Source organism: Carettochelys insculpta, chromosome 3, assembly GCF_033958435.1.
Source record: "Carettochelys insculpta isolate YL-2023 chromosome 3, ASM3395843v1, whole genome shotgun sequence".
NCBI lineage: Eukaryota > Metazoa > Chordata > Testudines > Carettochelyidae > Carettochelys > Carettochelys insculpta.
Window position 1 is genome coordinate 89,965,860 of NC_134139.1, and position 12,078 is coordinate 89,977,937.

A 12,078-nucleotide genomic window follows, 5' to 3' on the forward strand; every position below is an offset into this window, starting at 1 on the left:
AGGGTGGTAATTATTTTTTAAACAAAAGTTTGTTTCTCTTCCTATCATGCAAAACATATGTGAACTGGCAGAAAGCTCATTTTAGACATGAAAGATTCTTAGAATGGAACAGGATGCTGCTTATAGACGCAAACTAGTAATGCCATGGTTATGGTTGAGCCAGCGTGCATTTTAAGACCCTACTTGGATATGCTTATTAACTTATATTTAAAAAACAAATCTCTGGCTAAAATTTTTCATTCCACCTGTCAATCCGGAGGTGAATTTTTTGTGAGTTTGATAAAATTCTATTCCTCACTTAGGACAAATCAAGACATGAAAGAAAACGACCTTTGCCAGCCAACATATTTTCCTTTATGCTCAAACTACCAAAAATAATCTTTTAAAAGTTTCAAACTTGTCACAAACTTCGTCATGTTGGAGGACAAGTTTTGAAAGACTTTTAGCAACCCAATGCATGATGCTTCTGCAAGTGTGGATCCACGACACCAGAGTTTGAAATGGAGTATCGGAGGCTAACCAAGCTAACTGGTGCAAGACACACCCATCTCAGTTACGTCTGGTGTTCCCAAACCATTACACATCCCTGCGAAGAAGATGAATCCCTCTCCCTGAACCCCCAATTATGTCATGTGTGATTATTCCAGTTGTTAAATTCAAACACTCTATTTAATTATAGATAGGTGCTTATATGGGGCTGATCACTGTAGGATCAGAACACCTTCTAGTCGTACATTAAGTGACATGACCAACATCTGTCATGTGGTTCATTCTGTCTCATCCTCCCTCAGAAGGGGGAGAACTGTGGACACAGTGTAGTCTGTTGTTTTGAAATTCTACGTATTTTGTTTTCAAATGTATACACTGCTCAGTGTTTATGTTGGAGAAGGCAGGGCAAAGAACCACGCCTTGCACTTTGGAAGGCAGAGAGGTTTGTCAATTGGCTTTAGTTCCTGGGGGAGTTTGTTCCACAGTTTGAGACACACTAAATGTTGTGAGGCAAAAAATTAGAATTAAATGTGAACTTTTTGAATATATGATCTACGGTAAACTCAAACTTATGGCTCCCACAGAAACTGTAACTCAGTCACATTGCATAATGTATACTAATGTACTAAAGTTAACATCATATAAAATTCTATATGCATGCAATATGGGCTAGTTAGAATTGCTATGGGAACCATTAACTCTCATTGTCTGACTTCAGTTCATGTAAAATCCTAACCACTGAGGTGCATGAATGTTTTAACTTGCCACTGAGCTGTCAAGTTCTTTCAGAAAAAAAGGGGCCCTGGCCTGTTTTAAATTCAACACATCTATGTAATATACTGGGTCTGTGAAAAGAACGCTAACACAAGACACACAGAAAATCCAGAATCATGTAAAAAGTTGTCTAATCTATATCACATTTTCAAATTCAATGGTTATGAACAAATCCACTTAAACCCACATCCTGCAACACTTATGGACATATACTTAATTTCCTGCATGTGTATAGTCCCACTCCAAGGGTACTTCTGAATTGATTCAAGAAGCATGGTTGTGTTTGGTGGATTGGGGTCTCAGTCAGATAACTCAGAGAGAGGATACAGAGGTAAAAAGGGGCACAGCCCTGCCATGTGGGGGCTTGGTGGGAATGAATCGCAGTCTTAACCCTGTCCCCTGCCAGAACAAAAAAAGAGCATCTCAATGGCATCTCTAACTGCAGGTACCAGAATGGTAATCCAGCTATTAACTCCAACCCTATCCTTTGTCACACCACTAGCGTAAGCTTAACTCTGTCTTCTAATACGTAACAAAATAAACAGAAAAGTCAAAACAATACATTATTACAAGAGGACTCAAAATGGATACCTAAAATACGAAATGAGCTTTTATATTCTGAATAATGTAGTTTGTATTTTGGCAACGTTTCTAGAGTTCCCATCTTTAATGAGAATCTTGTTAACTCATTCCTTGGATACTGTGGTTTGAGATAGCATATGCTATTTTTGTTTCTGATTTTTGTAATTTTTCCACTATATCATCCAAAACTATTAAAAATGCTGCTCCCTCAGGAAAAGCAACAAAACAAATGTAGAGTTTTTTGACCACAACATTTTGGAGACAGTATGAGAAAAAGAGAGATATAACATTCCAAAAGATTTTCACAACTTTTTAACTTTACAGCCTCATTTCTCATTTTTGTTGAATGTTCTAGAAAACCTCTGCCCCACAATGAGACGCAGCATGTGACATTTTAGGAAGGTACAGCTATTTCTGGGGAATCATGGCATGTTTGAAATGCATCTTATTTTAGGAATCTAGCACCAGCTTACTTAAAGAATTAATACCAGCCTGGTTCCACTAAAGTCAATGGATTTTTGCCAACGACTTTAATGGGGCCAGGATTTCGGCACATATCACCAACTCATTTTACAAAACCTGTGTCTAGAAATGTTGCTGGTATTTTGAAATATATCCTTTATATTTTACAGAAGGCTCAAGCATCTGAATGTTTAAAATACTCTTTCAGTGTTAATAATGTATTTGGAATATATCATCTGCTAGATACTCAAACTGTATGTTTCTTCACATGCAGCTTTTGGATTATCTGTGTGACACTTTATGGCAGCCTTAGCAACTATGAGGCTTGGGCCTCTTTTCTTACCAGATTTCCTTTTATTTCAGTTGCCTCCTTGACAGGGGTGCTTTCTGCTCTTCCAGTCAGCCAGCACCTTTCCTATCTGTCTCCACAAGCTGGGTGGTGCAATATTATTAGCCTATGATCTGCATTGTTTTAATCTTCTTGCTAACAGTGCCTACAGCCTTCAGCTGTGATGAATTCCACACCACAGAATTTCAAGTATGAACCACACCCTTCAACATAATTAGTACACTGGCTTTGTTCTCACATATCCATTGCTAAAATGGGCCCCGATTTTGGCCCACATTATGCTGCTCACCTCTGCATAAACTATATGCATTGAAGAATTTGGTTTAATTTCATATTGTAAAGTATATTTTGGGATGGTTATATCTACAAAATAAATGTTATGAATACAGATGATTCCACCTCTTTTACCTGTTGCTGTGGATACATTCCAGATTGAGGTCCTCCATACGGTGGCTGTCCTGAAGGAGGTCCTTGCCCTGGATACTGCTGCCCATATGGTTCATGCCTAGAATGATGCATTCAAATCAGCACTTAGTACTGTTGGAACTTCCAAGCCACTGGAAAAATGAAATTGCTCTGATGATTCTATACCTTAAAGATGTCCAGCACTACAAAACATTCTCTTTACCACATGACCTAATTTCCATATTAAGACTCTTAGCATGATGACAATAATTTAAATTTTAGAAAGAATGGTGATGCCTTTTAGGGCATGGTGCCAAGGTTGTTTGACTCCCTACAAAGATGTCAATAAGAGGCAAATTAAGGGAGCCAGCAAAACCCCTTTTGGAGTGTATGTGACCTGCACAAAACCAGCTACATTTTTTGGATTCCAACCATTAGGAGCTCTCATGTATTGCTATACTAATTCAGCATTAAGACTATTGGTGGAAGTTAACCTCAAGTATGTACCAGAAGAAATTATTACACAGAATTTAAAATAACATCGTTTTAACAGAGTGAAGCAGGTTATATATTCTAGTAAATAAAGTATCCGACTTACAGCAAAAAAGAGGGTGCATTCAAATTCTAAAGAGTGGGTCTCATCAAGAAACCCCCTTTATAGAACATCAAAGATGCTACCAAATATAACAAACATTTAAAAATTTGGTTTATTCAGAATTTGTCATTTTTGCTGGCCCACAGTGGCACAAAGTGTAAAATTATTAAAAATATTTCAAGATGCTGCACTTAGACACTGGAGCTTTTAGTTAAAAAAAAAAAAAGTATGAGAATTAAGACCCTGTGTAAATAATGATTTCACAGACTGCAGGGAAGTAGTAAAATTAGCCCGATACTGTGATTTCCCCAACAGTGGGAAAGTGGAAGTAGGGCTGCCCAGGGCATATTGGAAAAAAAAAATCACAGGATTGGGCCATTTTAGCTTCTTGAGGTAGACAGGGCGTGTGGGTGTGGGTGTGACCATATGGTGCTAGTCATTTAGCTCAGGCTGCCACAACTGTATCCTGTCTAGCCAACCAATAGAGAGGTTGTTAGAAATGATGACAATATGCATTGACTAGGAGCCCCACTGGAAGGCCTGGGTGAGAGAGACACTGTAAGAACTGAGACCAGAATCCACTACTAGGAACATAAGCAGATGGTAAGGTGGCATGCCCAGCAAGGATCTAGAGTGCTGAACTGTGCCCTGACCCACCAATGGGATTTTGTTGTGTGGGTAAGGAACCCCTGCAGTGCAGGGAATGCATTCCAGTCTTAACCCACCCACCTGTGCTTCATGCAATGAATCCCTGTCCCAGTGCCCATTGCATCTTCCTCATGCTGGTGGCTGCTGTGGGGTAGACCAAGGCAGGGCTTCTATCTGCCACGTATTGTCATTGCCACCTTATATCTCTCCTGGCTGGCCAGTCCGGAAGCAGCCACAGTGGCTGGGACTGGAACTAGTGGCAGAATGAAACATACCTGTCCTGCCTCATGTGAAATTTGAATGCTCACCCTTGATAGCGATGTAATTGTTTTAAAACCAACATTTTATGTATGGCCTCAATGATGACAAATTGTTCTTTTTTTCCAGGAACATTATAGCATTCAGTGAACTACTGTGTCACAAAGTACAAGAGTTAAGGTCTGACTTACAAACTTACCTGTGCATATTTTTAATTTTTTAAAATGAAACAGACAATCACTGGAAGGGAAATTTATGGACTGCAGTAAAGATGATAAATACCCAGGGCTGACAGTGGATAGCAAACTGGATACGGGCTTGCCGTGTCATACAGTCTGACACAACAAAAATCAACATCAGTTTGGGCAGTATACATGAAACCATCCTGTCACACGCCAAAATGTTAGGAGTCCCTTTACAGGACAAGAGAGACCACACCTAAAATACTGAATGCAGCTCTGGCCACCAAAATATGTTCAAGGGCAATTCAAGAAACAGGATCAAAGAAGATTATTAAGGGGTTACCAGATCTGACTTTTAAGAAAGAATTAAAAGAAATAATTGTACCTGACCTTCAAAGGTATTGAACACCTCAGTTCACACCCACTTCAGTGGGCATGGTAGGTGTTCAATATCTCTGAAAGTAAGGTCACACAGAGAGGTGATTTAAAAAATGTCAAAAGAACGACCTAACTGATAGGAGTTGTCTGAAATAACATAACAAAGTTATGAGATAAAACTGAGCAAAGGATAATGGAAGCTAAGGAAAAGCTCCTTAACTGTAATTGTTACATAGACCACAGCATAGCCACTACCCGAGCCTAAAAATTTGAGTATGCCTCAAAGTTAGAATAGTTTAAATTTGTAATGGATAATTTGATACTATAAGCTAGTGTATATCCTGTATTGGCACAAGGCTGTGTGTTTTCCTTTTCAGGCCTCTATAGTTCTACGGAAATAAAAAGAGCTCTCTCAAACCCAAAAAACAAATCCAATCAAAAAATCTCCACAGATACAGACACACAAATAACACACCAAGGTGCTGAATATTCTGTTTACACACAATCAGTAGTTGCTAGGCTTAAGGATTATGTGGTTAATGCAGATATTATAAAGAGAGAAATCAATGTTCACCTCTGCTGGCCAGGGTAACGATTAGGAGAGTACATGCTTGGGTCACTGTTTGAAGGCACCATGTTGCTCTGACCAGTTGGTCCCATACTGCCTTCAGGACCCAGCCCATGATCCGACCTAAAAATGACAAAGGAAACCTCATTCTGTAAAAAGTACTTATTCTCCAAAATCGCCAAATCAATAAAACATCAGGGAAAGAGAAGTTACTCACCGTAGTAACGGTGGTTCTTCGAGATGTGTCCCCGTGGGTGCTCCACAACAGGTGTCAGGCTCGCCCGGCGCTGCAGATCAGAAATCTTCCAGCAGTTTCTCCTGGATCGCGCATGCGCCGGCGCGTGCCGCTCCCCTGCGTGTCCCCGGCCACGTGCGCGATCCGGTCCTCGCCAGTTCCTTGACCAACCGCCTTGAATGCTCCTGAAAAACACTAGACAGAGATCCGAAGCGGGGAGGATGGGCGGGTGGTGGAGCACCCACAGGGACACATCTCGAAGAATCACCGTTACTACGGTGAGTAACTTCTCTTTCTTCTTCGAGTGTCCCCTTGGGTGCTCCACAATAGGTGACTACCCAGCAGTAACCCAAGAAAGGAGGTGGGTAATCAGTTTATGTGCCGCTTGCCCCCGAAAGGACTGCTGTCGACAGACGGGTATCCTCTTGGAATACCCGATGTAGGGCATAATGCTTGGCGAAGGTGTCGTAGGATGACCAGGTCGCCGCTCTACAGATGTCTTTCAAGGTGATGCCCTTGAAGAAGGCTGTTGACGCCGCCACCGCCCTGGTGGAGTGAGCCCTAGGCAGGGCCAGCAAAGGAGTCCTTCGAAGCTCGTAGCACATTTTTACACAGGACACAATGTGCTTTGAAATTCTCTGTGAAGAGAGGCCTTCCCCTTTTGACCTGGGAGCGAGAGACACTAGAAGCCTGTCCGTTTTCCGGAAGGACTTAGTTCTGTCTATGTAGAAGGCCAACGCCCTCCTCACATCCAGGAGATGCAGGCGTGCCTCCTTGCTGGAGCTGTGAGGCTTTGGGTAAAACAAGGGTAAAACTATTGGTTCGTTAAGATGGAACTCTGAAGAAACTTTTGGAACAAAGGCTGGGTGCAGCCTTAAGGTTACCGCCTCCTTTGAGAATACTGTGCAGGGTGGCATTGCCATCACTGCTGCGAGCTCACTCACCCTGTGAGCTGATGTAATTGCAAGGAGGAAGGTTGTTTTTATTGTAAGGAGACGTAGGGGAACTGTGGCTAATGGTTCAAAAGGTGGACCCGTTAGCGTGCTGAGCACCAAGTCCAAGTTCCACGATGGTGGAAGCGGTTTCCGAGGGGGGTACAGGTTTACCAGCCCCTTTAAGAACCTGGTAACGATAGGATGGGCGAATACCGTGGGCCCTTCCTCTGTATGCCGAAAGGCTGATATAGCGGCGAGGTGGACTTTTAGCGAGGATAAAGAAAGCGCGCCCCTCTTAAGGTCCAATAAGTATTCTAGTATTATTGGTATAGGAACGTCAAGGGGCATTAACTGCTTGGCAGAACACCAGGCTGTGAATCGAGTCCATTTCTGCTTGTAAGTCTTCCTGGTGGAGGTCCTCCGGCTACATTCCAGGACTTGTACTCCCTCCGTACATGTGCTCTCTAAGGAGCTGAGCCATGGATTAGCCATGTTTGTAGGCGCAGACCCTGAGGGTACAGGTGCACTATGGACCCCTGAGCCTGCGTGAGTAGGTCCGGCGCCACCGGTAGAGGGAGTGGTGGGCAGTCCGACATGCGCAGAAGCAAGGGAAACCATTGCTGCCAATCCCACGTTGGGACTACGAGTATCATGCGGGCTCTCTCCCTTCTGGCTTTCTGCAAGACCTTGTGGATGAGCGCTGTGGGGGGGAACGCATAAAGTAGGGGGCCCCTCCATGAAACCATGAATGCGTCCCCCAGGGACCCCCGCCCCACTCCTGCCCTGGAGCAGGACTGGGGACACTTCTTGTTGTGCTGGGTGGCAAACAGATCGATCTGGGGAAACCCCCATGTATGAAAAATGGGCCGTAGCAGATCGGAGTGGATCTGCCATTCGTGCGTGAGTGCAAAGCGCCTGCTCAGCTGATCTGCTTTCACGTTGTGAGCGCCCGGCAAGTACGAGGCTTTCAACGTTATATTGCTGGCGATGCACCAGTTCCACAGTCGGACTGCTTCCGCACATAGGGCACGGGATCGGGCTCCTCCTTGTCGATTTATGTAAAACATAGTGGAGGTATTGTCGGTATTGATCCCGACTACTTTGCCTTGTATGTGGTCTCGAAAATGTTTGCAGGCGTTGAACACTGCTCTGAGCTCCAGTATGTTTATGTGCAGTGCCTGTTCCGCGGGGGACCATAGCCCTTGCGTCACCTTGTCGCTGATGTGCGCTCCCCATCCTATGTGGGAGGTGTCGGTAGTAAGAAAGATAGAAATTTGTGGTTGATGAAAGGGCACCCCTGCTAGCAGGTTCTTGGGGTTTTCTCACCACGCCAGGGATCTGAGCACCTCTGTCGTGGGCGACACCACCCTGTGGACAGTGTGGGATGCCGGTTTGTAGACGCTCGCCCTCCAATGATGCAGACTTCGCATGTGCAATCTGGCGTTCTGTACCACAAACATTGCTGCCGCCATGTGGCCCAGCAGCTGTAAGCACGTTAAGACTGGCACCGTGGGGCTGTATGTGATGACCTGCACCAGCGAACTGATGGCGCGGAAGCGGGCGTCGGGTAGATAGACCCTGGCTGTAATAGAGTTTATACATGCCCCTATAAACTCTATGTCTTGTGTGGGGTCGGTCTTTGACTTCGCGAGGTTGATGACCAGGCCCAGCGAAGAAAACGTGTCTGCTGTTATGCGTATCATGCGTAGTACGTCTGCCTTTGAGGCCCCTTTCAATAGGCAGTCGTCCAGGTATGGGAATATAAATACCCCTTGTCTGTGCAGGTAGGCTGGCACCACTGCCAGTTTTTTGGTAAAGACTCTGGGGGCCGAGGAGAGGCTGAACGGAAGAACCCTGTACTGGAAGTGCTCCTTGTCAACCGTGAAGCGGAGGAAGCGTCTGTGTGCCGGGTGGATAGTTATATGAAAGTAAGCATCTTGTAAGTCGAGGGCTGCAAACCAATCTCCATCGTCCAGTGCCGCGAGTATGGAGGCGACTGTAATCATCCGAAAACGTTGCTTGCACAAGTAGCGGTTGAGGCCCCGAAGATCTAAGATGGGCCTCCAGCCTCCTGTTTTCTTCTCTGTGAGGAAGTAGCGTGAATAAAAACCTTTCCCCTGGAATTGTTCCGGCACTCTTTCCACCGCCCCTATGAACATAAGGTGGTCCACCTCCTGCTTGAGCCTCGCCTCGTGGGCAGCGTCCCGGAGGTGAGGCCTGGAGGGAGGCTTCGTCGGTGGGAGCGACTGGAAAGGGATCACGTAACCCGTGGCTATGATCTCCAGCACCCATTTGTCTGTGGTGATCTTTTGCCATTGGGGGTGAAACGGTCTGAGGCAATGATGGAACATGAGATGAGAGTGGCACTGAGCGATGGTAGTGATAGTGCAGCCCTCGACATGCCCGTCAAACTTGTTGCCTTTGGGCCTGTCCTGAGGGCGTACGGCTTTGCTGAGAACGTCGCCTGGGCGTTCTGTACTGTTGCTGCTGTTGATGTCGCCCTTGGTCGTAGCCCTGTTGATACTGAGCACGCTGTGGTTGGTACGGGTAGCGTCTTTGCTCAGGATAATATTTTTTCTTTCTATATGGAGGAGTATAAATACCCAAGGTTCTAAGTGTAGCTCTCGAGTCCTTACTGGAGTGGAGGACAGAGTCGGTTGAGTCTGCAAACAATTTTTGCATGTCAAAGGGAAGATCCACGATCTTCGCCTGTAGGTCCCTCGGGATACCCGATGTCTAGAGCCAGGATTCTCTACGCATGACCACTGCTGTAGCTGTTGAGCGTGCCGCCGTATCTGCCACATCCAGGGCAATCTGGACTCCCGCCCGCGATGCTGCGTAGCCCTCTGGCACAATTGCCTTTAACACCGGCTTCTTATCTTCCAGAAGTGAATCCATGAGAGAAGTAAGCCTGGAGTAATTATCAAAATTATGGTTCGCTAGGTGTGCCGCATAATTCGCCATTCTCAATAGCAGGGTAGAAGAGGAATATACCTTCCTGCCAAACAGCTCTAGCTTCTTGGCATCTTTATCTGATCCCCCTGATTTGTACTGAGAAGTCTTAGACCTCTGCTGGGACGATTCGACTACCAACGAGTTTGGTTGTGGGTGACTGAAGAGGAACTCCATGCCCTTTGCCGGGACGAAGTACTTCTTATCTGCTCTCTTGTTCATAGGCGGAACGGAGGCCGGAGTCTGCCGTATGGTAGTGGCTGACTCCATAATGGCTTCGTCCAGTGGAATAGCAATTTTGGATGAAGCCGGGGGTCTCAAATTTTTCAGGAGTTTGTGATGTTTCTCCTGCACTTCTGCCGTTTGAATGCCTTGCGTGAAAGCCACCCTTTTAAACAGCTCCTGAAACTGTTTAAGGTCATCCGGGGGAGCGACATCCCCGGGGGCCATGGCCTCATCTGGGGAGGATGAGGAGGAACCACTAGGGTAAACCTCCCTCGAACTCTCAGGCTCCTGCGGCCGATGATACACTTATTCGCTGGAGGATTGTGAAGGAAAGTCTTGGTGTTCTAAAATTAACTCCTCCTGAGATAACTGTGTTTCCATCCCCCATCGGGAGTGTCCACGGGCGTAGGCCTGGGCGTAGGCCTGGGGTGTCTGTGTCCAGCATGATAAGAACGACCATGGCAGCACGGACAAAGGTCTGGGGATGGAGACCTAGACCACTCCCGGGGTGTGTACACCCGATGTCTGGGAGAGCAAGACCTCCGCGACGACACAGATAGAGGTGAAACTGGCTTGTGATAGTACTCCAGGGGATCCAATCGCAGAAAAGGTGAAGGTGGCCCGAGCCATTGTGACATTGGTTGGAGGAACGTAGAAGGAGGTTCTGGATAGGCCAGTAGAGGCCCAGGCCTTCTGGGCGGCGTGCGTAGCACAGGGGGAGGGCTTGTTGCCAGTAGCAGCGCAGCCCTGTCTGGAGAAGGGCTGCGGTGCCGGGCCTTTGATTTTGCCTTGCCCCTCCCTTGCAGGGCTGGCACCGCCCCCTCCCACGCCGAGGATCTCGGCCCCGCTGTCGGCGCCGCGCTCGGCACGCTCAGCTGCGCTGCCGCGCAGGTAACTTCCTCAGGTGCCTGCAGGCTCCGTGCCTGGAGGCCCTGCACCGTTGGTGCCGCAGGGGTCGGTGATGCCTGTGGCGGTGCCGCCAGTTCCGGCGCTTGCCTGGCTGACGCTCCAGGTGCCGCGCGTGCCGGCTGTTGTGTAACCAGAGGCTCAGCCTCTGCCACGTGCGCTGCCGCTTGCCTGAGTATGCGGCTGGGGCCTGTGTGTTCCGCCCGTCCCGCTCGCTGAAACCGCTGGCAAGGATCGAGCTGGGGAGAGTTTCCTCCGTTTCTGCACCGAGGGAGTCAGAGAAGCTGCCTTCCTCTTGTGTAACCCAGAGGGCCCTTCTGGGTGAGGCCTCTCCGGCAAGTCTGGCTGGAGGGCCTTGTCAAACAAGAGCATTTTGAGATGCATTTCTCTGTCTTTCCTGGCCCTGGCTGTGAGCTTAGCACAGTGAGAACACTTCTGGGTAACATGTAGATTCCCCCAGGCATCGGATACATTCACTATGCCCATCAGAGGCCGGCATAGCTTCACGGCAGGACTCACACTTTTTAAAACCTGAAGAGGCCATCGCGGTGAGTCTTTTACTGTTAATAGGGTACTTAGCACTTAGTCCGTGCCTGTTTACCCGAATCGCGGTCACTGGCCTGCGGGGCAGCGGGTGGCCTACTGGCCTTACGTCCACTCCTCTTCTCCGCTCCTCTCTCTCGTTGTATTATATATATATATATATATATATATATATATATATATATATATATTATATTCTCTTTGTCCTCTTTTTTTTTTTTTCCCCCGGAAAAAAACAGCAATTTACACATAGAAAACACTATCTAATCTGACTCTGGCCGTAGCCTGAGCGGATTCCATCTGCAGCCGATGGTGGTTGAGAAGGAACTGGCGGGGACCGGATCGCGCACGTGGCCGGGGATGCGCAGGGGAGCGGCGTGTGCCGGCGCATGCGCGATCCAGGAGAAACTGCTGTAAGATTTCCGATCTGCGGTGCCGGGCGTGCCCGACACCTATTGTGGAGCACCCACGGGGACACTCGAAGAAGAAAGGATTCTTCTGGCCTAAGACCTTCTTCCGGGACCTTCAATCTCCCTGACAACACAGCAACGTGGGTTTTGTTGAACCACGTGATTATAGTTATATTATTCTC

The 12,078-nt window shown here is 46.9% G+C and overlaps 1 protein-coding gene across 15 annotated transcripts in view; it reads right to left on the bottom strand.

Moving 5' to 3' along the window:
• The window catches only part of ARID1B (AT-rich interaction domain 1B), a 462,469-nt gene that overhangs the window by 8,186 nt on the left and 442,205 nt on the right, over positions 1 to 12,078 (bottom strand). For 7 of the 15 annotated variants that reach the window (XM_074990332.1, XM_074990320.1, XM_074990322.1 and 4 more), the window contains 2 exons: positions 5,697 to 5,813; positions 3,065 to 3,161 (listed from right to left, as the gene is read on the bottom strand). In XM_074990332.1, the coding sequence (XP_074846433.1) occupies positions 3,065 to 3,161; positions 5,697 to 5,813 (214 nt within the window). Of the gene's footprint in view, positions 1 to 3,064; positions 3,214 to 5,696; positions 5,814 to 12,078 lie in introns of those variants that run through there. The other 8 variants (XM_074990329.1, XM_074990331.1, XM_074990328.1 and 5 more) reach the window with 2 other exon arrangements.